General features: G+C 43.6%; 1 protein-coding gene across 14 annotated transcripts in view; it reads right to left on the reverse strand.

Annotated features, from left to right (window-relative positions):
• The window catches only part of TRPM3 (transient receptor potential cation channel subfamily M member 3), a 593201-nt gene that overhangs the window by 93194 nt on the left and 473657 nt on the right, over nt 1-26350 (reverse strand). For all 14 annotated transcript variants that reach the window (XM_005297759.5, XM_005297764.5, XM_065549391.1 and 11 more), the window contains exon 8: nt 13311-13434. In XM_005297759.5, the coding sequence (XP_005297816.2) occupies nt 13311-13434 (124 nt within the window). The remainder of the gene's footprint in view (nt 1-13310; nt 13435-26350) is intronic.

Genomic DNA, 26350 nt, shown 5'->3' on the forward strand with positions numbered 1-26350 from the left:
CATCTTCTTCACCGAGTTATATCCATTGTAGTTGGTAGCTCTTGTTCTTCATCTCCAAATGTTCTTTGTCAAGTTTGTTTTGCAAGCTAACAACACCCTTCTTCATTTCCATCTATCGTCTTTCTGGGTCTTCTTGTCCCATCACTATTAGCTCTTGTTCTATCTGAAACATATCCCACATCTCATTGTCTCAAATGATCCAGCTATCTCATTTGATACTGCCTCAGCTTTTCCGTGATGGCAGCTACCTGCATCATGGCTTGTACCGTTTCATTGCGTAACACTGCTCTACAGCCAAAATGCTTCTGAAATAAATGTAGTCAAACTTTACTAATTCTGGGTCACTGAAAACGAAAATGATGCTTAAAATTGTTGATTGGCTCTAGTTTTCAAGATATGCTATTGGGTCAGTATATACGACCCTTGACTTGGGAATGGCAGAGGATAAGTGAGTTATAAAGGGAAGGGATCTCAATTTAAACCAGAAATGACTAAAATACATCTTTGACTGGATCTATGAATAAATCTATGACTGGGTTTGGACAGTACTTGCTTTTTAGGCAAAACAATGAATGATGCAATCTGAAGCTGGTATTGCATCATACATGATATGAATTGCATCATGTTATTCCTAGAAGTCATGGATGATGCAATCATAACGAAGCTTACATCGCTCTGCTGAACAAATTGCCCTATATCAGCTCTAGAAATCATACAGTGTCGTGCTCTCTTATTTGTCAGTGTTTGATTTTGCAAAGGGACAAATTTCTGTTTAGCCACAGTGAGCAGAGATGCCTCATACTTGTATGAACAGTGCAGATAACTTCTGCTATGTTTGTGGTGAAGTGACTTTTGCATCACAAAAGCGCTGTGTAACCACTATGGTTACGAAAGCCTATCACCTTTATTTTGGCTGCAAAATTGGAGATCAGGACAAGAGGTGGGCCCCACACATATGCTGCACACTTGTGCAACAAATCTTTGCCAGTGGTTGAACAGGAAAAGGAAATCTATGCCTTTTGCAGTGCCAATGATTTGGAGAGAGCCAACAGATCATACCAGCAATTGTTACTTTTGCATGGTGCCTCCATTTGGGAAAGGTGTGTCAAAGAAGAAAAAGTGGACTGTGCATTATCCAAACATTCCATCAGCTATACGCCCAGTACCCCACGGAGAAGGACTGCCGGTTCCTGATGCACCAGAATCATTCTCACTTGAGTCAGACGAGGAAGAGGATGAAACTTCTGGTCCTGAACCATCAATGTCACAGGACCCACATTTTCTCCCATCCTCCTCCTCTGAACCACACCTCATAGCACAAGGTGAACTGAATGACCTTGTCAGGGATTTGGAACTACCCAAGAGTAAGGCAGAGCTGTTGGGCTCCAGACTACAGCAGTGGAATCTCCTGGCAGGTGATGTTAGGGTTTCCATGTTCTGTGACTGTCAAAAAGGATCTTGTCCCATTCTTCTTCATTCTTGTAGCCTGCAACAACATCGATGGTGTGATGGCAGCCCTCAACATCGTTCACGATCCAGATGAGTGGAGACTGTTCATTGATTCATCGAAGACGAGTCTTAAAGCTGTTTTACTGCATAATGGCAATGTTTTGCCATCAATTCCAGTTGGTCATGCAGTCCATATGAAGGAAACCTATGACAACATGAAACAACTTTTGAGGTGCATAAACTATGACCAATATCAGTGGCAGCTTTGTGGCGATTTGAAGGTTGTTGCTCTCTTGCTTGGTCTGCAGACTGGCTACACAAAGTACTGCTGTTTTCTCTGCGAATGGGATAGTCGTGCAAGAGATTCCCACTACATCAAGAAAGATTGGCCACTCCGACAGTCATTGGAGTCTGGGAGGAAAAGTGTTCAGCATCCACCACTTGTTGAATCAAGGAAGATTTTGTTACCACCCTTACACATCAAGCTGGGTCTGATGAACAACTTTGTCAAGGCCATTGACAAAACACAAGCAGCTTTCAAGTACCTCCGTGGAAAATTTCCAAGGTTAAATGAAGCTAAGATAAAGGAAGGTGTCTTTGTCGGTCCTCAGATTCGTGAACTTCTTCGAGACGATGCATTTGACCATGCACTGCGTGGCAAGGAAAAGACGGCATGGAAAGCCTTTCAGTTAGTGGCAATAAATTTTCTCGGCAACAACAAGGCAGACAACTACAGGTTGTTGGTGGAAAACCTCCTCAAGGCTTACAAAAGCCTTGGTTGCAACATGTCACTAAAGATACATTTTTTGTACTCTCATCTAGATTTTTTTCCACCGAACTGCGGAGCAGTGAGCGACGAGCACGGCGAGCGATTTCACCAGGACATTGCAACAATGGAGAAACGCTATCATGGCAAATGGAATCCATCAATGCTTGCAGATTATTGCTGGACAGTGACAAGAGATGCTCCATTTAATGAATACAAGAGACAAGCCAAGAAGCGCCAAGTAGACACTGAATAGGGCTAAACTATGTACATAATAGTTTTTTGCCTTTTGTTTCATAATAAATTTTATTTATATAACCCTTTTGCTGATTTTTAAAGTGTTACATAAACAGGACAGGTGAAATATTATCATGTAAAGCAACCATAAACACATGAAAAGACCTAGGTTTACAATTTATGATTAAAACTCTACTATCTACACAATATACATAGACATAAAATGTAAAAACTTAAATATCTTAGAAACAGTAGCCAATCAGTTGTTTTAATTGTCATATTTGAATTCAGCACATCAAAATACATTATAAATAGCACATTTTATCTCTGAAGCAGACGACGTCTCAAAAATTATAGACCAGTGTAATCTATCCTACCAAGAAAGATTTCCTTCTTGGTCTGACAAAATGGAAATCTTCAAAGACAGTGATTTCCTTTCATGCAACAATTATGAAGGAAAGAAATTAGACTTTTTCCATGGTCTGAATGGAAAAGAATTAGCTACATCACTCAGGTTTCAGAGTGGTAGCTGTTAGTCTGTATTAGCAAAAACAAGGAGTCCTTGTGGCACCTTAGAGACTAACAAATTTATTTGGGCATAAGCTTTCATGGGCTAAAACCAGCTTTACTGGCATCTGAGTTATGTAAATAACAGATGGGCTGCACCTAAATCCCAGATCTTCACAACACGAGAGACCAGTACCCTAGATCTTTACATTTCTGAGTTTTTGAAAAGTTTGGATCCATCTCTGGTTGAGAGAAAAGCCAACAAATAGCCAGTAAAATCACAGTGCAGAGTGAACCTCTGTTCTGAACTCAGCTCATTGTGCCATGGTATTCCAGCATGATGCACTGATTTGTTAATGTTAGAATAACAAATGGCACAACCACCTTGTGTGCCAAGTGTCAGTTTGGAATGAACTTTTATTGTCAAATTATACACAATGAAAATAAGGGGGATTATAATGGGAACCTAGTTCCAGTCTTCATTATAGCAGCACAGTGGTTGCCACTAAAGTAAATGAAAACATGACAGGCAGGAGGAGAAAAAAATGTTTCATTATTCATGGATGTCAAATAGAGATGGGATTCTCTTGTTTCCCTTTGGCAAGAGACTAATTAAATCTTATCCTGTGGCTCCTTAACTTGGAAATGTGCTCCTGGGATTCACAAATCAGTTTCTTCATTTCCCCCTTGCCCCCCCCGTCCTTTTTTTTAGCTTGTAGCTTGAGTTTTTATTTACAATGTGGAATTGCTGAAACAGTTATACAGGAGCCAAAGCCTCAACTTCTTCAGAGATCCTACCACAGGATACATTGGTAGCTGGAGCCGTAAATCTATTCTTCATCATCAGGAGGGATCCCCAATTCCTCATCTGTCCATTTTGAAGCATCTGGGTAAGGAAAGTGACCCAGTACTGCGTCCGGGTTGTGCCAGAAGTGCCACAGGATCCAGAACCACATGAAGCCACTGAGGAGTTCACCGTGGATCACCTGCTGGCGGGTCAGCCCCAGGAACTGCCGGTAGTGGGGCTCGATGTGCACCCCGCCCCCCGCGGTCTCTGGCACAGAGAATCTGGACCAGACCGCCCCTGGTGCGGCCCAGAGACCCGAACATGACACCGCCACCACCGGATAAGCCACCCGCCCATTCCCCAATGTCACCTTAGTGGATGCAAGCCAGTGCCTACTATCTATAATTTCTTCCTTACATGAACTCTTTTTATATCTGAGTAATATTACAGTGGTGCCACTCACTCAGCTAAGGCACTGTCAGCATTTTAAAAAGATGTCACTTGAAATATTCAGGGGTTTTACTTCAGCCATAAAATGTCCTTGGAAGTAGTAACAACATTTAACCTTTACCAGCATTCGTGTATGTGCATTTCTACGTTACTTGTCACCAAGGACCAGTGGGTATGTCTACATTGCAATGTAAGACCAGAGCTAGTAGAATTTGAGTTTGCAGACCCTGGATTTGTTAACCTAGTGCTTGAGCATCTATGCTCATTTGTAGTTCTAGATTAGGAATTGTTGAACCCTGGGTCCCAGCCTTTGCTCCAGCATCTACACTGTATTATGGGGGCTTGAATCCAATCACCCATATTAGGCTTCCTAGCTCCCTCCCAAAATATGGCTGTTTTAGCCCTTTGTTTGTGGTGCAGTGTAGAAACACTTGACTGTCCAGAGGACAAAGGAAGTCAGACTGTGGAATTGTGGAATACTTTTGATGGACTCCCAGAGCATGAGTCCAGTGGGGCAGCATCTATACTGCAAAGCAATAGGACTTGAACTTTGGGTCCCCGCTGCTCTGTGGGGGAGGAGGGACTCTGGCTGCTAGAGGCCCTAGTGGCTGCGAGCGGCTTTCAATCAGGCCAGGCGTCCAATCAGCCGCGCCGCACGAGGGGAAGGGGGAAATCCCGGACATTTCTACTTGATTAGAAATCCCCCCCTGGACGGCCATTTAACATTGAAAAAGCCGGACATGTCAGGGGAAACCCGGACGGATGGTAACCCTAGTGTAGACCTACCCTGTGTGCCTATATTTCAGCATATAGGGCCAAATCCAAGGCCCATTGAAGTCAATGGGATTCTTTTTGCGTTGATTTCAACAAGTACTGGATCAGGCCAGTTGTGCTTTAGGAGCCAAAGCCTGTTGCCATTTAAATCAATGGAAAAACTCCCCTTGACTTCAATGGAATAGGATTAGGTACATCCTCAAACTGCCTTACAAACATTAACTAATTAGTTTTGTGATAAAAATCTATCCTAGAAAAACCTTGTGAAGGAGTAGACTAACAGCCATTAAGAAAAGTGTCTGACCTTATCTTCTTGACAAAGTCATAAAAAGTTATAGAAGATTACTGGCTAATGGTGCTTTTTGGCACTCAGACTGTATCACTACTTTCAGACACTGCTCTGGTCAGCTCTCCTTAGTGCAATGCTTTGGGTACCCCAGAGCTGGATTTTTCAGAGTTCATGCTAAGTGTGCAGTTGGTGAATTTCTAGAAAATATTTCCAGCCACTTTATTATACTTTTATTCTACTGAAAATGCTCTGGTACATGCAGTATTGCACACCTAAGCTTCCAGTTCAACAAAACCTGCAGATCAGAGAAGTGGAATTTGTTCTCCATTTTGAAAGTGCATTTACACATTTAAATAGACCACTCTGCTCCCAAGCATGTCCTCGGTAAATGAAATAACTTATTACCAAATGAACATGTGATTGCACATGTAATAACTCATTTTGTAATGGCACATTCTGAGCATATAAATCAGAGACATCTTTTTAGAAATGTAGTCCAAAACAGCCAAAGTGAAAGTCTCGTTTCCTAAGAGGTAGGGAACTTTTGCTGAGACTGAACTATTTCTCCTGCCAATAGTTTTATTTTTTAAAGAGCATATGCATTAGAAAAACAGGTTTTCGAAAGTGAAATATTTTATGCTTTTGTTGGGTTTAAATGGCAGAAGCCTGTTTTTCTTTTTTTTCTATTGTCTCTCTCAGCTTCAGCTGCATCTGTGAGTTTCTCAATGCTACAGCATGTCTTCCTGCCTGTACCCATTTGTGTGTCTGTTTGCTTGTATGCACACTGTAATGAAGTGAGCCTCTTCAGAGCCCTATAGTTTGCTCCTTATGAATTCAGCGACCACAAAGTGCATCTATGACCCTAAGAACCTCTCAATGCCCATTGGCAAGGGAGTTCCCTGGTCTATAACAGTAACGTCTGACATGCCTGAGAAACTCACTGCACCTACCACACTGCTTTCATAGTGTTTATCCATAAAGAATATCATGTAATATGTTAGATGAAAGCCAGCATCACACTGATTGTAAATATTGTTGTGAAATGTATGTACAGATATTATGTAAAAACATATAAAGAAAATATGTTCCTAAAGTGTGAGTCCAGGTAGGGTTCACAAACAGGTTGCTGCCAGACAAATGATGTATTTTCATCTGTCTGCCTCAGTTCAAATGTAAATTAAGCATCATAAGCCGTCACAATAGAAGCCCCCTATTTGCATATGAAGTCAACCTGAAGTCACCACACCAGGGCATGAACCTTAGAGTCATCCTGATTCCAGGGACATACAATGGATTTGGGGAGATGTAAGGAGAAGGCAAAAGGACACTTCTTTATCCTGCACCTGGGGATGTAATCAGGCAGTGTGATTACATTCATGAAAATGGGATCCCAACCAACGTTGGTTGGAAATGCTGCAGGAAGGCTTTGGGTGAGAACAGCTTTTAGATTGTTGCTTAGCCTGTAAACATTAAATTTAGTTTCTAGAAAGTGTTATGATTTTGTTTTATATGTAACCTTTCTATTTCCATTATTGTCCTTACACACATACTCTTAAATCTTACCCTTTGATAATACACTCATGACTGATTTCATTGTAAATAAATATATCTTAGAGCTGTGATGTTATACAAGAGCTGATCCTCAGTTGAATCAAACAAGTTGCTATGTACACTGTCCTATTTGGGGTGGCAAACATGGTACTTCTCTCAGTAGCCAGTAACAGGGGCTGGATATCAAAGGGGAACTCTGAAAGGGGTCTGGGACGGAGGTGCACCCGCTGTTAACCTGCAACACAAAGTGAGGGCTATCCTTGCCCAGATGAGATCCCTTGGGTGGCTAACAGATTGGTGGTGTTGGGGAGCTGGCACCTAGTTAAGCACCAGCAAGTCTCTCTCTGGCTGGAGGCAGGGGGGTAACAAGATGACTCTCAGTCCTGGACATCCTGAGAAAGCATCACACCATCTAGCCAAGTGAAAAATGGTGAAAAAAAAGGAGCTGTGATCTGTTTGTGCTACTTCTGAGCTCCACTGAAAGAATTAAGCCCTTATAGCTTCCTGCTGTTTGTTCTGGGCAAATATTTGAGTACCAACCTAAAATCAATTTATCAGGCAATGTTTTGTCTTAAGCATATAATCAGGAGGTCAGGCAGGAAAAGAGCTGGAATAGATGTGGAAATGGTGAGCAGCAGGGGAGAAAAGCTGGTAGTGCAAGGTTGGTGAGGTCTCCACCCACTCAAGGGAATATATTGTTAAAGTCATTCAATTCCTCTGTCAATATTATTCTGCAAAAGTGCGACACACTGAGAGTCTTAAAAGGAAGTCATTAACTTAAAAATCACAATTTTGTCTGAAGATTTTTTAAACCTATCATTGTTAAAAGCAACACCCTAGCCTAGACTACTATAATTGAAAGATCAGACACAAAAGTTAATCTTTTTTTTCTCCAGTTTGTTTACACTCTGCTTTTAACTGCACATTATGTATAGTTTTATAGTGACTATGGCAATGTTTTGAAATCAAGATCATAACATCTCTGTGTGCCAACTGGCTCCCTGGCTGCCAAGCCATGCCAGAGAAGTAGTTACAGCATTTCAGAAGTGGCATAGGTATATAGATGTAAAGAAATCTGTGATGGGAATCAGAAATGGACCTGAACAAAAATCCCAGATTTAATGCCTGGATCCAAACTTTAAATTAGCTCTGTAATGGTCTATTTGGTCTTATCAAAACCCAGGATCTGAATACTTGAGGGTACGAAATCCAGATCTGAATCTGAACCTTCCCAAAGTCCTGAGCATTTAGATTCCATCATATTTACTAGAATTAAGATTTAATTGTGAATTTGGATCCGGAGCGCTGGTTCATGCCCACTCTTCCACAAAGGCACATTAGTATTATTATAATATAAACTGGCCCAACAAGGGGTGGGGAGTGAGAATTTGAAGTATGTACATTAGTTAGGAGGATTTCAAAAACTCAGAGTAGGCTGCTCTCTATTAAGACAGCTGCCTCAATAGGAGTGTTGAGAGACTCTAGACTTGCATGAGGCTAGCCAGACTTAGAGAAGTTCTTAGCATACTGACAAATGCCGCATATAAGTGTCTGAAGGGCACTGTTTGAGTATCACAGTAATGGAGTAGCCCCTTTTTCTTATTCCTTGTATGTATGTGATAGTGCATATTTTCTATCTGGCTGTTCTCAAGGTTCCTGCTAATCTCATTTCTCTATGTATTAATACCGAGTATGGTATATTCCCATTTACCTGAAACCCTATTATCTGAACCTCCTCATTATTGAATCCCTTCCTTCTCTCAGCATGTGATACAGGCCCGCTGCAGTGTACAGCTCATGTATCTCATTCTGGGGGACAAGGAAGGGATTTAGATAATGCAGAGGTTCAGATAACAGAGCAGAGACCCCAGCCAGGACTGTGAGGAGGAGGGGGAGGACTAACCTCCAACCACAGGAGAGGCCATCCTGCAGGGAGCCCTCTGCAGTTGCATTGTCACAGGAGTGAGCAAGTGGGGCCATAACAGCGGCGCTGCAGAGGGCTCCCTGCCATGACGCAGGGCCAGCAACACCCTATCACTGTGGTCCCAGCAGGGCAGAGCAGAGCCTTGGCTGGAGGGGAGGGGTCTCTGCTCTGCCCCACCAGGACTGCAGCCTGCCCTTTGTGCCTACAAGGATCGGGTGTCACCAGCCCTGCAGCAGCAGAGGGAGCCCTCTGCAGCCCTGCTATCAAGGAAGTGATTGAGTGGAGCAAAGCAGAGACCCTCAGGCAGGAGTGTGAGGATTATGAAGAGGATAAGCTAGGGTTACCATACTTAACAAATAAAAAAAGAGGACCCTCCACAGGGTCCTGGCCCCGCCCATTTCCCACCCCAGCCCCGCCCAACTCCGCCCCTTCCCTGCCCTAACTCCGCCCCCTCCTCCCTCCCACTCCCAGCCACGCGGAAAGGGCTGCCCGAGCACTACCGGCTTCACGGTTTGCCGGGCAGCCCCCAGACCATGCGCCCCCGGCCGGCGCTTCCCCAGCGCAGCTGGAGCCCGGGAGGGGAAGCACCCAGCCGAGGGCACAGGGTCTGGAGGCTGCCCGGCAAACCGTGAAGCTGGTAGCGCTTGGGCTTCGGGCAGCCCCCTTGCCTCCGGACCCTGCGCCCCCAGCCGGGCACTTCCCCTCCCGGGCTCCGGCGGCGCAGGGTCCGGAGGCATGGGGGCTGCCCAAAGCCCGTAGCGCTTGGCTCTTAAACAGAGCCGAAGAGTCGGGGAGGAGCAGAGCTGCTGCGGCTGGAGGCTCTGCTCCTCCCCTGACTCTTCGGCTCTGTTTAGGAGCCGAGCTGCCCGAGCGCTACCGGCTTCGGGCAGCCCCCATGCCTCCGGACCCTGCGCCGCCGGAGCCCGGGAGGGGAAGTGCCCGGCCGGCGGCTGGGGTCCGGAGGCAAGGGGGCTGCCTGAAGCCCATAGCGCTCGGGCAGCTCGACTCTTACCCTGTTTCCCCGAAAATAAGACAGTGTCTTATATTAATTTTTGCTCCCAAAGATGCGCTAGGTCTTATTTTCAGGGGATGTCTTATTTTTCAATGAAGAAGAATACGGTACACATTTTTTTGCCTTATTATCGGGGGGATGCCTTATATTACAACGAGAGGCAAAACTGTAAGTAGGCCTTATTTTCGGAGGATGTCTTATTTTCGGGGAAACAGGGTAAACAGAGCCGAAGAGTCAGGGGAGGAGCAGAGCCGCAACGGGAGGGGAAGTGCCTGGCCGGCATTTTCCCGGACATGTTCAGCTTTTTGGCAATTCCCCCCAGACGGGGGTTTGAGTGCCGAAAAGCTGGACATGTCCGGGAAAAAACAGACATATGGTAACCCTAGGACAAGCCCACAGCTGCAGGGTAGGCCACTCTGCTGCTGAATGGCTCCTGCCCTCTTGATAATACAAACTCCTGATTATCTGTCCCCTCATGCTATTTGGGTAATCAGGAGTTGAGGGAAGTACAGCGAGTAGGCTAGGCACCAAAGAATTCCAGGGGTGCCTCCACTGTTGTGAGGTGTATGATGGTACAGCTGACCTTTATAGTGCTTGTAGACAGGATTTAAGCAGCTGTGTGCCACAAATGCCCCCAGACCGATGTAAAGAAGTATCACAGTATTCATGAACAAGCAAAGATGGATATTCTGCTATAACATCGTTGCCTAATTCTTCATCGTGTTGTCTGGGACAGCCCTTAGCTACAGCAGCTTATTTTGGCCTCTGGAATGATCCCATACCGATAAGGAACAGCCGTGGCTGCCAGGTTCATGAGAAAGAAAACAGTATAAAAACCTGTGTGACTTAACATCACACAATGTGACTGGGATTAAGGGATTTTTTAAAAATTCTAATTCCCTTATATTAATTCATATTTGAAGATCCTTCTAATCTCTGCATTTCTCACAGGCATAGTAAAATGCACAAAATAAACTTGTTAAAGGATATTCCAAAATTTGCTTCTACTGCTAAAATGCAGGAAGAGTTGAAATACCATAAAATGTACATCATCCTTCAGAATGTGTGTGTGTAATTCTCTCTGTTAAATCTCCTCTTTTACTCTCTGTCTGTACATTATATCCCTTCTTTCTATGGCAGACTTCTCTCATACCATCTATGCCTCCTTTTCTTGGGCTTTCCTGTGTCTTCTCTCTCTTCTCTTTGACCTTGCCTTTCCCTTTCCCTTCTGACCTATTTCTTTTTTTCTCCTTCACTGATATTTTGTTTCATTTTGTGATCTTTCTCCTTTTTGGGGGGGGTGTGCGCACGCAGTATTGTTCGTTTTTTAGGCCAAATGGTTCCCTCTAAAAAATAGATGTTTTCAGTGAGAGCTCTGTTTTGATCCAACAGGGAAAAACTGGCCCTCACCCGTTTAGAGTTCAAGTGTTTCTGCCAGAGAAACTTCGTTATCTGCTTGCCTGTAGGTTTTAAGCTCTGCAAAGTTGATCTGGGTCTTCCTAAGGAAGCTGTTTCTGCTAATGATTGGCAAGTGGTGCTGCTTGCAGAAGTGGGGATGCAGCAGTAAAAGGGCAGCAGACTAAGGCAGCAATATATCTGGCAACTCCACTTACTTGTATTATAGTTGGCATCTCTGTAGTTTTGCTATAGGAATGGGACAAGTATTTGGCATGCAGGTAAATGCTTGGCAACCATAAATAGGAGGGAATGGGGGCAAGTATTTGTGTAACACTGACACTTTAATCATCAAGGTTGTAGCTTACATACAGTATCCACAATAATTTAATGATGAGATGACAAGCACAGATGTTATGAAGCATAATTGCAAACTACTGCTACATAGGTATTCATAGGCAGCACTCCTGCTTGGATTTTCAAATGGAAATAAGCAGGCTCAGCAGGGTATGAAGCTGCTAGCTAGTAACTACAGAAAAAATATATATTTTTTAATCAAACTGTATCTGTCCTTTCAAAAGTGTTGATCTGAGCAAAGTATTGCAAACTGTCTGCAGCCTGAAATTGCAGGACTGTATACATTTGGACTGATGTGAATCTGCAATGGATTTTAGAGGAAGGATTGAGTTATAAAATGAAAGTCTCAGTTCAGTCAGCCTGTCAAAAATCAAGGCTAATAGAGTTTAGTACATGCAGCCCATTTAAACGCCTAATAATAATAATACCTAGTTCTAATATTGCACTTTTCCATCAGTAGATCTGAAAGCACTTTAAAAAGGAGGTAAGCATCATTAGCCCCATTTTACAGATGGAGAAACTGAGATACAGAGTGAAATGACTTTGTCATCAGGCGGGGGCAGAGCTAGGAACTTAACCAGTATTTAAAGCAGGTTCTACTCTGAAAAGTTACTTTGTAAAAGTGGTCTCATGGGGTTCAATGCTTATGGTTTCTCAATGATGTCCATATTAAATGTGCTCAGTTTACAAGTAAAAATATTTTTCTAAGGGACAGCCCTATACACTCTACCTGGGGTCTCGGAATCAAGCTCTGTTCTCTCCTTCTCACATACCACCACCTGTAATAAAGGTTCTACAGGGTGAATTATGCCTGTAGTGGCACTTGTGCAACCCCATGTCTTCAAATTGTGCTCTTATTGACAGTTGGGCAGTGCTTCTCTTCAATGGATTTGCACAGGTGTAACTGGTAGGAATTTAATAAACAATGTGGCTGATGATACATGAAATGGGATAACGTTGGTGTCCTTTTAGTTGTGTTAGGCTCTGCCAGGGGTGGAATATACACACGGAGCAGATATGCTGGGTTAGGAAAGTGTATTTTTAAACACAGTCACTTCTTTAAATCAGTAACGTTCAAACCAAATCATCCACAATATTATTGTGATTGTATTCATGATTACCCAACACTTCCATTACACATTTTTGTGAACTGTTTAAGGTAGGGGTATAATTTGGCCCATTCTGTAAAATCACTAACTTCATTGGGATTGTACAGGTGTAAATGGAGGCAGGAATTGGCCCTACATTGCTACTGTTTCCAAATACCAGCACCATTTGCTGTTTCGCTGCAGGTTTCTCTTATCCATTACTGCCCAAATGGCTTGACATTTATTGCATGGAATGTATGAATTCTTTACTGCTTGGTTATGACTTGCAACAAGAATAAATGCTAAAAGCTAAAGGCCCAAGCCTGCTGCCTTAATGGGAGCAGAGCTCTCATCAGCATGAATGGCACTTTAGTGTGTGTACAGATGGTGTGGATGGCAAGACAGCATCATGGACATCAGATAATATGCATAACACCATTCACAAAGCAAAAACAGAGAAGTCACTTCAGTGCCCATACAATTGATAAAATGCATGATGTAAATACAGCACTTAAATTGGTAAGTAAATAAGACTAGAGATCGATAGACAGTATTCCAGAAATCAAAGGAATCATAAAGGGTAGTGAACGCATGGGGAGAGATTTTTCAAAGCTGCCTAGGGGATTGGCACACCCAGTTCCCTGAGCGACATTTGAAAATGTCAGTCATGATGAGGAACTGCATTCAGGTCCCTGACTTGAGATCTAGAAAACCATTCACATACCAGCTCCTTTTTCTTCATGCACTCCATGAGGATTATGAAGAGATGCTGTGCCTGGGTTCGAGTGTAGGTAAAAGTCTTCTGGATAGTAACTAGTAACTGGTCCCTCAAAGACTCATTGATAAGTCTGAAATTCAGAAAAGCAGAGAAAATGCAGGCGTGCGTAATTAAAACTGGCATTGAAAAGGATTGCAGTGTCAAATGAATAGCCAAGGAGGTAAGAGTGAGAAACCAAAAGTGTTAAAAGTTTGTTCTTTTTGCACAGGACTGAAAGGCAGAGATTTATTAAAGAGACATACAATGTTATGCTGAGAAAACATGCTGCCCTTAACACAGTGGAGTGGTCCCTCACCTCTGAGATTTTATTTCAATTCCCAGATATCGTCTGACAGAAAGTCATTCAAGGCTACCAGCTATGAGGGATTTCTTAATGAAAGCAAGTTGACAGCCTGGCTTTGACTGGGATGTCAGAATGAGCTGAACGTACAGTTCTACCAGTGGGTTCGCAGAACTCAATGAAGGGTTCAGCTGGTGCAGCTTTTGGGGACTCTCATTTTTGCCAATTTTTGTGTGTGAATACGTTTGTGTTTAATAAATCATAATATACCATATAAAATTACACCAAAACAGCTTCCATAATTCCCAATATTAATACATTTAAAATACTGGTTGTAAAGTAGGATTTTATATGTTATTATCTTGAACGCCATTTTTTGCTCTGGTTAAGTCTGAGTCATCTATGAAACCAAAATGAGCATGGTACTGAGACAAGTAAATAGCCACAATAAGAAAAGGCTAAGGGCAAAATTTTCAAAGTGCCTAAGGGTATGTCTATGCTACAATAAAAGACCCAGAGCATGGCCCATGGGTGCCCCTGGTCAGCGGGTTTAGGCAGTGCCAGGTTTACAATGGCGCCATGGAGCGAGGCCCATGCTCAGAAGGGGCCCTGGCCTGCTCCGCTTGCACTATGCCATGAGATTCCCACCTGCCCGCTGGCTCCTCCCCGCCCACCACTTGCTCCTCTTGGCCAGCCCGCCAGCCAGCTGAGGGTTCCTTTTTGCCCCCTGGCCCCACCCACCAGCTTCTCTCTGCCTCCTGGCTGGACCCCAGTGCACCTCTGGCTCCGGGCAGTCTCTGCTTCCCACCACTTGTGGGGCCCCACCTGCCTCCCTGGAGCTGAGCCACCTGGGACTGATGCAGAAGCCTGGCCAGTCTCAGCTTGGGGGGAGGGAGGAGGAAGTGGACAGTGGGGGAGGGCTGGTGAGTGCAGCTGGGAGGCAGGGCGTGGGTGTGTGTGTGTGTGCTGGGCTGTGTTGGGGCACGAGGGAGTAGGGGTTGTCTGGGGTGCTGGGCAGTTGTGGTGGGACTGTGGGCAGGGGGCGCTGGGCAGGGGTGGTGGTGTGCAGGGCACTATGCATGGCACTGTGCATTTGTGACAGGGTTGGGGGGGGCGCTGGGCATAGGGAGTCGGGGATGTTGGGTGCGGAAGGATGTGTGATGTGGCCTGGGCCCACCCCGAGGGGAAGGGGCGTGCTTAGGGTTACCATATTCAAACATTTAAAAAAGAGGACACTCCACGGGGTCACAGTCCCGCCCCTGGCCCCAACCCCATCCCTTCCCCACCCCCATTCCAACGCCTTCCCCAAAGTCCCTGCCCTAACTCTTCCCCCTCCTCTGAGCACCCCGCATTCCCCCTTCTCCCTCCCGCTCTGATCTTGGTTGGGGGTTCCCTGCTCCCCACTCACCCTGCAGCCCCTGCATCCCCCCCACCCCTGCCGCCTCTGCGCCCCCCTGCCTGCCCTGCCCCTGCCGCCTCTGCGCCCCCCCGCCTGCCCTGCCCCTGCGCCCCCTGCCCTGCTCCTCCTCGCCCTACAGCCTCTGCACGCCCCTGCCCCTGCCGCCTCTGTGCCCCCTACTCGCCCTGCAGCCCCTGCACCCCCCCGCCCCTGCAGCCTTTGCGTCCCCGTCTGCCCTGCTCCTCCTCGCCCTGCAGCCTCTGCACCCCCCCGCCTGCCCTGCTCCCCTGCTCACCCGGCAGCCTCTGCCTGGCAGGGGCTTCGGATGCTCAGTGGCGACCGGGGCAGCGCGGGTCCCTGCAGCCCCGGCACACACCGCACTCCCTGCCCCATGCCGCAGCCTCCTTCCTGCCGTGCGGGGTGATGGGGCCGCAGGAAGGTCCCCCAGTGGCCGGGGAGTCCCCGCCCGTGAGGGAAGCCTGAGCCGCTGGCTGGGCCCGGCCTCCCCATGGTCCTGCGGGCTCGGCTGGGGTGCGCGGTCCGCCCGGCCTCCAGGGGCAGCAGCTGCCCCTTTGCCGCCTTCTGCGGCTGCGTCCACCCCCCTTTCCCTGCCCGAGCTCGCTACAATGTAGCCGGGCGGCTGGGCTGCGCTGCGGACCCGACGGGTTGTGCTGGGGCCGGGCGGACCCTGGCTTATGCTGCCTCCCTATTTCCCCGGACATGTCCGGCAGTTCCCCCTGGACGGGGATTTGAGTACCAAAAAGCCGGACAGGTCCGGGGAAATCCGGACGTATGGTAACCCTAGGCATGCTGGCAGCACAGGGCTGGGTGGACCATTGTGTGTCTGGCAACTGCTGGTTTGTAAATAGTGCCCTCGCACTGTGCTGGGTGGAGCGGGGTCACCCCTCCCATGCCATGCCCCTGGTTGGCCCCTTGCTCTGGGGACTGACCCCGCTGCACTATGTTCCATTGCCCCTAGGGGGGCCCACAAATATGTTTGGCACCAGGCCCACAAAAGGTTAATCCGGCCCTGGTTTTAGGGCTATAAAACTGCAGTGTAGATGTTTGGGCTTGGGCTGGTGCCCTGGCTGTGAGACCCCACGAGGGGGGAGAGTCTTAGATCATGGGCTCCAGCCTAAGCCTGAACGTTTACTGATGTTCTTAACCCTGCAGCAGGAGCCAACAGATGCGGGCTCTGAGACTCAGTACCTTAGGTTTTTTATTGCAATGAAGACATAACCTTAAGTGACTTAGGAGTCCCAGTGGGACACTTCTGAAATGTTTATCTTTAAACATCATTTGTCAATTGTGCTGCTGAAGGCTCCATCTTTCAGATGAAATTTAAAACTGAATTATTGATTATTTGTTTTCACTGGATATCCCCCCCCCCGCAGCACTTTTTGCCAGACTAAAGGTGTTGATTCCACTGTTTACCAAGTTCTAAGGTCTACCTCAATTCTATTTACAAATTCAATTGCATTCCTTTTCTCTTCCTGTCAAACTGTTGTAGACCACTGATCTTTGGAAACTATTAATCTGTTGTTCTTGATGCAACATCATTATTCTTAAATTACAAATTAGTGGGTTCAGTAATTTAGAAAATGTATCTTTTGAAGTGTGAAATACTCTATACTAAAGCAGTTTGCTCACAAATGTTGTAGTTTTTTTAAGCTTATTAGATGAGTCAATGTTTTTAGTAAAAGTCAATGTTAATCAAATACATAGTATTAGAACCAGAAAATCTTCACAGCTCCCATTTTATGTTAGATAAAACCAAAGGTTTATGATTTTAAACCCCTGCAGCAATTGTAGTGAGGTAGCAGAGTATATAATAGTCAAACTGGCTTAAGGTAATTGCTTTGGGATATACAAATACTGAAACCCATTTCATGTGCCTTGCGAGTGTCATGCAAAGTTGTAGCATCACAGGAGTAAAGAGGTGCAGAAATGAATAAGATCTGCAAAAAATCACTTCAAAATGGAGTTTGAATCATCTCATCATTAGAGCTGGTTGGAAATTTTTCCATAAAGTGTTTTTAAGTGCAAAATGCGGATTTGTCAAAACCAAAACTTGCATCAGGAAGATTTCTGAGATCTTGGATGGAATTTCTCGTCAAAGCTAGAGAGAAAGAAAGTGTCACCCCAGAACAGCCAATAGCCCAAAGCTTAGGGCACTCACCTGGGACATGGGAGACCCAGGGTCAAGTCTCTGGCCTTGAATCAAGGATGTTTTGGAGACCCAGGATCAAGTGCCCAAACCACTGGAATATCGGCTGTTCTCTACATATAGTGAACCTATATTGCATTCGCTCTGTGACCACTCATTCCTGATACCAGCCTGCCTAGTCCCTCTATGCAGGGCCGGTTCTAGGCACCAGCAAAACAAGCTGGTGCTTGGGGCGGCACATTTTTAGGGGTGGCATGGCCGGCGCCAGAAAGCCGCCCCTAAAAATGTGCCCCGGCCGCCCTAGCTCACCTCCGCTGCTGCTGCCACGGCGCGCGAAACAGCTGTTTCGCGCGCCGCTACTCGCCCTTCCTCCCATGCCCTCAAGCCTGGGAGAGAGGGGGAGCAGTGGCACGCGAATCAGCTCTTTCATGCGCCGCCGCGGCTCGGGGTCCCCCCTCCCTCCCAGGCTCTCAAACCTGGGAGGGAGGGGGAGATCCCGAGCGGCCGTTTCGCGCGCCGCTGCTCCCCCTCCGTCCCAGGCTTGAGAGCCTGGGAGGGAGGGGGAGAAGCGGCGCCCACGCCGCGGCCCCACTCGGAGTCTCCCCCTCCCTCCCAGGCTCTCAAACCTGGGAGGGAGGGGGAGATCCCGAGCGGCCGTGCCGCTGCTCCCCCTCCCTCCCAGACTTGAGAGTCTGGGAGGGAGGGGGACAAGCGGCGCCCGCGCTGCGGCCACTCGGAGTCTCCCCCTCCCTCCCAGGCTCTCAAACCTGGGAGGGAGGGGGAGACTCCAAGTGGCCGCGGCGCGGGCGCCGCTTCTCCCCCTCCCTCCCTCCTAGGCTTGAGAGCCTGGGGGGAGGAGGCAGGGCTGGGGATTTGAGGAAGGGGCGGAGTTGAGGCGGGGCCGGGGGGGTAATTAAAGAACGGCGGTGGGGGGGCGGCCAAAATTGTTTTTGCTTTGGGCGGCAAAAATCCTAGAGCCGGCCCTGCCTCTATGCAGATCCAAATTCTATGGAGCACCATCTGCAAGGTTTCTGCACAAGAAGGGGGATGGAGATAATGCTGGGGAGGCAGCTCAACCTCCTTCCACATGGGAAGGGTGAGAGCTGCATATTACATTGAGGGTTCCGTATACATGAAGGATCTTGGAGGCACAACGTGGGCCACTGCATGGAAGCATCTGTAGTAAGGTGCCACCACATATGGAAATGTGAGGCAACTTTTCTGCATTCCTGGTGGTCTGAGTTGCACCCAATGCACCACTGCTGTTAGCACACAGCTGTCATTTCATTACGTACCCACTAAAAACAGCTAATCTCCAATACACTGAAGCACATCTTTTTGTTCACAGCTGAACATAATTCTTTTGTTGCAAGTTAGTATGTGGCTTAAATATACAGGACCAAACCCTGAAGCTCGTATTCAGGCAAAACTATTTTCAAAAGTCAAAGGGAATTTTGCTTTAGTAAAAACTGAATTAAAAACAAGGGTCTTACTCTCTGAAATGGTGTGGAAAGGGGCTAATATTCTAATAATGTATTTCAGAACTCAGCTAGGTTAGTAAACGTGTTATTCCATCCTATAATGAGAAAAATGTGTAGTAAAGTGAAATGGATATTGCTAAAAACACCCCTTGAAGAGATTTAAAAAATCTGGTGCCCCAACTGGGAAAGATGTGAAGTATGTGAAATAAGATGCTGTGGCCTATGGACATATACAGCATACCTTTCGAAAACTCTTTTAGTCTCTACCCCAACTATGGTTCATTTCTAAAAAAAAAAAAAATTAGATCCAAATCCTAAAGGTTTTACTCAGAATTTAGTCAGCTTTCCTTCAGGCAAACTCCTCGCAGTCAATAGGAATTTGTCTCAGTAAGCATTGAGCAAAAACAGGATAAGGCTCTCAGGGTATGGTCCATAATTTTTCAAAGCAGCCTTCATTTGTCTTTCCTATATTAAAGTTATCCATGCCATAGATTTTTTTTTTAAGCAAACTTCTGAATGAAACTAATGGGAGTTCTTTTTAAAAATTAGTGGCATGAGATGGCTTTCTAATTACCAAGAGGCAAGTCTTCCTGCAGCACGACAGTTTGCAAACTGGTTGTTTGTATCATTTATCATGTGATCTGTCACTTAATTTTCCATGCTTATAAATGTGCTATTTATATTAGAGTGGTCTGTAGGCCTATGGTCAGCCTCAGTGTCTTCCTATTCAGTGTCTTGGTGATGCAGCAAACTGGAAATAATTATATCAGAAATAGAAACAAAAATAGCAGGGTTAGTAACGGTCTCTTTCTAATAAAGCATACATAGCAATGTCAGATAAAGCTTTGTGTTAAATGTGAAATAATTTGGTTCAAGACTAAACTTTATTTCCTCCTTATGACCCTAGAAGGGCTAGCAGCTGCCCAAATCAAGGATTCTTGATTGTACTGGACACAACTGAATTGCACAATCAGTTCATTTAAAAAAATATATTTATACCTATGATGCACATGCTAAAAATAGCATGTACAAAACAGGTAATTATACTGGCATCTGCAACAAAATCATAGGAAATTATGCATGCAGAATTACCTGCTTAGTGCAAACAACTGAATGTTTCACGTATACAAATTAGCACCCATTTCTAAACATATAGCCCTCTGTGTGGAAACTTAAGAGGCATTAATTTAATTTAAGCCTCTCTGTGCTGTCATGAGTTAACATTCTCTGACTGTTCTCAATTGTTCAGACTTTGTTGTCCTAGGGGAGTTTTGGGTCTCTAATAGATGATCTCCTATGGGTCAAATATCTAAAAACTTGCCAAAAGGAGGTCCTGCTTCCACCTCTATCCCTGCATAATATGGTCAAGGAACAATAGTCTTGCATGGTTGATATTGTTTCTTTGGAAAGAATGGTAAATATTTAGGCCTCGATTATCTACTCTGTCCGAATTTCTCTGATTCAGGGCTGCCTGATCCTGGCACAAGTTAGGGATGGATTTTAGGTGCCTGGAGGATTGCTCTGTCATGGCCCTCCCCATGCCCTGCCCTGACAAGCCTGTCTTTCTTATACGCTGGGCTAGAGGGGTGGTGTAAGGCCATTTTGCACTGCTTATTGGGGAATCCAGCCCATAACCTGAAGGACAAACCTGAGTCTTTACTCTAAATCATCTGGATTCTTATCTTCAATGGATATTCCTACTGCTGCCTCACAATCTGTTTGAACCCTGAAGAATCTGTCATGTTGTTGCATGATGCTTCAGGGACAAGGAATAGAACAACTTTGCTAACCCTTTACTCTTTTCCGTGTCTAATTTTCTTTAGGATTCCTACCTACTCTCTTTGGCTTGATCATTTACTCTAACTGAGAGTGGTGTTTTGGGTTTTTTTGTGTGTTAAACAGATGAATTCCCAGATTCTATTAATGTATAATCAATCAACTGGGAGCAAAGCATTATTAGTAGATACCTCATTATCTATTGTGTCCTTGCTAAGGAAACATCTGTGTCTTTTGTTTTTCTTGATCATTATGAGGATTCTGTTTACTGTTATTTCATTTTTTCTGGTTAATTTTCATTGTATGTGCACAAATAATCCAATAATCAATATATGAAAAAAAACATTTGAAATAATCTTATTACTGTTAAGCAATCAAATAAAAAAAGCAACATTTAAACAAATATAAAGGTCTGACTAAGCAACAAAAGCATAGAAACTGAGTTAAGACTATTCTCTGATTATGTTAGGCTTACCTACACATTACCACAGTAGGTGAACTTTTCATTCATATATACTGTAGTTCCTTAAAGTGCAATGTGTTGCATCACAGATGAAAGATAAAACTCAAACCATTCCTATTATTTTACTGTCTTTTTTGTATTTAATTTGCTTGCCTTCCCACCTCCAAAACTGCACTAAAACAAGCAAGCCACCAAAAAACTTCAGATGTGCCATTTCATAAAAACTGGGGAAAGAGGGAGGTAATGGCAAGACCTGGTTTCCTGTGGTATTGTTGGGTTTCTGAACAGTTTCACCTTAGGCACTTTTTTCAACTGCAAAAGTAAATATTGCTTAGATACCATGGTGCTATAGAAAAACCTCAGACTGACAGAAAGGTAGATATCACCCCTCATGAAATAAATAGATTCAAGAAGCCTGGGATCAGGCATCTTTCACTGGAAAACAGTTCTAGGGACAAATGCTGAAAGTGGAGTGATTATCACATAGCTGTAAATAAGCTGAAGTTGGTTTTCAAAGTTACTGCAAAAGAAAATCTGGAAAATTCAATTTGTTATATCATTTGATATTTAAGGTCTTCCAGCTCCACCTTAAATTAGCAGTATGCTTTTGAAAGATGTCTTTCTGGGAAGCAAGGACAAGTCCAAACCTGAGGCAGGAGGCAATGCCTGTCTATCCATCCTCCGTCCATCCCTTGCTGCAAATGATTCTACTGCTCACAAAGAGAGACTGAAAAACTTAAGTGTCATTTTTTCAAAGTTCAAGAGTTTAAGAGGCAATATGATAACTCTAAATGAAGGGCATAAAGGACAGTGAAAAAAATGATTTCCACTGGACACTAGTGTTAAAACAACTAGTAGGATCATATTAAAAGAAAAGATACATTTAACTTCAGTATTAGGAAAACTATTTTGACGGTTAGGTCAACCAGATAAAGGACCTGTTTATCTTGTGATGTTCAGTAATTACAGCATGATCACTAAGTATCTTTAAGGGAATGCTAGATTACAGAGAAAAAATAGTATAGATTCCTTCTTGTTTGGTGGGTTAAGATAGGTGATCCAAGTAGGTATGTGCCGTCCCTATATTTAATTTTATAATTTATTGGAATCTTAAGGTTAATAGGGCTAAAATTAATCAATGTTCCTATTTTAAGATTTTTATAGTACCTTAACAAGTCCAAGTTAGTATTTTAAACACTTTTAACAAAACAGAAACAATGATTCTTCATGGCAGAATTTACAAATGGGAACCCTGTCCAGATGCATTAGAATAATTTAGATTGAAAGGACAGTGTCCTTTCAATGTTAGCTTTTTTCAAGTTGCACAATTTCCTTCTGTGTGGCATGGTGGTTACAAGGCACACAGAAGTTGCCATTCTATAGTTCTTTAAAACCAAGATCTAAAGTCATTTGATGAAGAGAGCAATCATGCAATAACACTCCTCCCCTTTCCAAACTCTAAGAACAAATGTGTTCAAAATGACATAGATTTTAATAGATGTAATATATAACGTAAACTCTAAGAAACACCACACACATTAAACATTACCTTCCAATGAATCTAGCATAACACTGAAATCCTCCATCCCAGCACTTATATATATATATTCCTTCATTGGAAGGAAATGTCTAATATGTGTGATATTTCTTAAATTTAACTTCTGTACATTAAAAAAAATATAGGAACAAGTGTTGAGAAATCATGCTAATGGGAGAAGTATAAGAGCCAAAGTAAAATAAACCCAACATTTTGTGGTGCTGCTTTTTAGTAAGCTGGCCTAATTTTCTCTCCAACACTGTTACATTTTCTTTCTCCTGTGAGTGCCAACAGATAACCAAATATAAAAGTAGCAAGGTATCATTTGCTGAGCATTATATTACTTTTTTCCAAGATATCAGTTATATTTGAAAGTAGCATATAGATAATTATGAAAACATTTGATTTTCTAACATATCACATGGCCTTGGCAATTGAGAGATGTGCAAATAATTCATTTTTTGATTACTGGCTATATAAAAAAATTGAAATAAAAAATCATTTGAGGTCAACCAAAAGTTTTGTTCTAACTGAAATAAAATGTGTCATGATGTTTGAGTATTTTATGTTAATTTTTATGTATTAAAACACAAATTGTCGACATCACTTGTCAAAATACAGAAAGAAAATATCCTAAAATCAAACTCTAATAAGTTCTCAAGCAGCATTTTTCTGACTTTGCCTGTCAATTTTGATCAGCGGAAATATTTTCTCATTGGTTTGTACGTGTAGGGTGAAATGGAAGTTTACCAACATTTACTGATAAAAATCTAATTCTTCCAAGCCTAATTCTATATTTGACTTAACTAGAAGGGAATATTTCACACAATAATTGTATAACAAAGTACTGTATTATAGTATCAATAATTTTAAAACAAGATGCAAGTTGCCTCAATGTTCCTAAACAGACCTTTCTTGGAGCAAGGTTAATACGGATACTTTCATAAATATATCAATAGAAAATATTTCATCTTCACCAGGTCATCAAATTATTGTCAGGTTTTGGAACTTTCACTTTAACACACTAAGAGTGAAATCATGCCCTACTGAAGTCAATGAGAGTTTTGCCATTATCTTCAATGGAGCCAGGATTTCATTGTAGGAAATCAATGTGTTCATTACATGATATCATGTCCTAGAACATCACATTACACAAAGTTCTATATGGTACCACTTATTTTTTCTTATTTTGCAGATGTGGGGTGGACTTTGCCTTAGGGACTATATTGATCTAATAGCAGTATAAAAAGGTGAAGAATGAGTCACAACTGTTGCAGTTATGATTCTTTATTGCTATCACCAGGAAAACCTCATATATAGCTGTTACTGATATTCCAGATATATAAGTATTATACCCACAATGCTCCTAAATGCATCATCTCATGGAAATGAAATCCCGATGTTACTCCTGTGTTCAAGACTTCTGCAAGGTTCAATGCACTCACTGCTAAACAACAACTCTTCAACTAATTTTTAACAATAGTAATAATAGATCTAGTATAGGGTGACCAGATGTCCCAATTTTATAGGGACGGTCCGATTTTTGGGTCTTATATAGGCTCCTATTACCACCTCCCCCATTCCAATTTTGCTGTCTGGTCGCCCTAATCTAGTAGTAAAAATGAGAGACTGGAAGAAATGATTTCATTAAAAGTCTCTGTCAAGATTGACAATAGACAATATTTTGGTATCAAAGGATCAGATTCACTCCTATGCAGAGGGCTAACACAAGGTATATAGAAAACACAAGTCCTATCTTGAGTGCTTACACGGGATTTATGTAGCACATTGGTCTTGTGCTGATCCTGCACATGGGGGGAAATTTCATCCCAAAAGCATAAGACACAATGTAAATTACACACATCTTATTCATCATGGCAATGATCTGCATAAGAAAAATATTTTTTATTCACAAAATATTGCACATGACTTGATTCTGGCTAAACGGTGTTCCATTCAAAGCATATTCCAGCATAGATCAAGGGTTCAGTCTTTCATTCCATTTTATTCTCCACCCCATTTGACTTCAAGATAAGGCAACAAGACCTAGATTCTCAAAAGTATTTAGATGCCTGTCTCCCATGGTGCACATTCATATTTAGTTCCAGCATGAAGTAAACCTATGAGCAAGTTTAGGATGAAACATACATTAATCTTTTACATCAGCATGATTCCTAAAGGGCATTAAGCCTATTACCATTCCCACCTAAATTTCTGTCAGATATAGGGTTGCCAATTCTGGTTGGAGATATTCCTGGAGGTTTCATCACATGAGAATCTTTAATGAAAGATTAATCTTTAATTCCTGGAGACTCCAGGACAATCCTGGAGGATTGGCAACCCTAGTTAGATATGAAATAGGCATCAGTAGCAAGCAGGGGCCTGAGGATTATGTATATATTCCCCCCAGGAAAGATGATCACAGGATATACTGGATCCATCTAGACAGGGCACCTGAAACAATTAACATACTTAACTTTAATTGCCTTTATCAATCTGCATTTTAATTATTCCTAAAATACCCTGGAAAATAAGTCTCAAAGAACAGCTCCTTTCTTTGCTCTGGCTGACCCAACAGAGACAGATGAGAGGCTTTGGCATACTTCTGCCTCACATGGAAATCTCTTTTGAACCATGCCCAATGTCAGACAGGATAATATACACTACACTAAAGCACATCACAGCCTTTCAACTGTTCGCCATGCCAGGCTGCAATGAACAGTGAAGAGGAGTTGAAGCTCTCTACATTATTTAGTCAGCTGTCTCCAGTATTTTCAGTACCGATGATGTGCAATGAATACTGCCAGCTCTAGGCTACTACTTATGAGGTTGAATACAGCTTTCTCCTCCCCCAACCTGTTGTGATTCATCTGTTCCTTTATATCAGTATTTTACAAGAGAAGTGGTCATAATAAACCTTGTACTTCAGAGAAGTGAGTTGACTTAAGCAACTTTGTTTAGTGGCTGAATTGCAGTAATGAAAGAAAAACATGTGAGTATCATCATCATGTAGGTACACATTAGAATAGATATAGCAGTTTGTGCCAGGCTAAAAAGTAGAACAGAAAAAACAACAACACTGCAGTGTGTTGGAACAGTGCATTAAATAAGGGTCTGATTGGGTTTACAAGGCTTTTGTGTCTCTTGAAAGGGGCCCAGAGCCATGATATGCCCTCCAGACCTACAAATGACCCGAACTGGAAACCCAACCACGTCTGGACAGTGGCAAAAGCTTTGGGTTTGGCCAGTTTTTCAGAGGCCCAGCTGGGAGTGCCTCTGAGTGGGGGAAGCCCTAGAATGCCTACCTGCACCTGATGTGTAGGTGAGTCTAGTCAGACTTACTGGGCTCCTTTTTGGGTTCTGGGGAACAGAAAGGTGTTTCCTGAGCAGGATCCAGTGAAGGGAGTTCTGGAGATGTGAGGGGATTTTTAACTTACATGTTTCTAGACTATTAAACTGCATTAAACAAATGCAGCCAGAGTCTCTTCTAATTGTGTTTTGGTTGTTCCAGGAAACACAAACTAGCCACAATTTTGCACTCCAGTAGAACTCACTTAACTCTTCACACTTCTGAGTTCCATGTATTTTGCTGTGTGTTGGTCTTTGAGAGGAGACCTAATAAGCCAAGTTGCTCTTTTGTTCTGCTTGAACATTAAAGATACTTAGGCACTTTAATAAAAGCAGGGGTTTGCCTGAGGCCCATTGCTGAATGTTTTCCTTCTGCCCCCCACTGCTGTTTGCTTGGCTGTTGTCCTCCCACAACAGAAGTGGCTGCATTTCATCAGAGAAGTGATTCTTACATGTACAGTTTATTGTTTCTGAAGCACTCTGGGATGGTTCATAGTAGCAGGCACTGACTAGTTAACAAAATCCCTTTTAGATA

The sequence above is a fragment of the Chrysemys picta genome, chromosome 6, assembly GCF_011386835.1.
Source record: "Chrysemys picta bellii isolate R12L10 chromosome 6, ASM1138683v2, whole genome shotgun sequence".
Lineage (NCBI taxonomy): Eukaryota > Metazoa > Chordata > Testudines > Emydidae > Chrysemys > Chrysemys picta.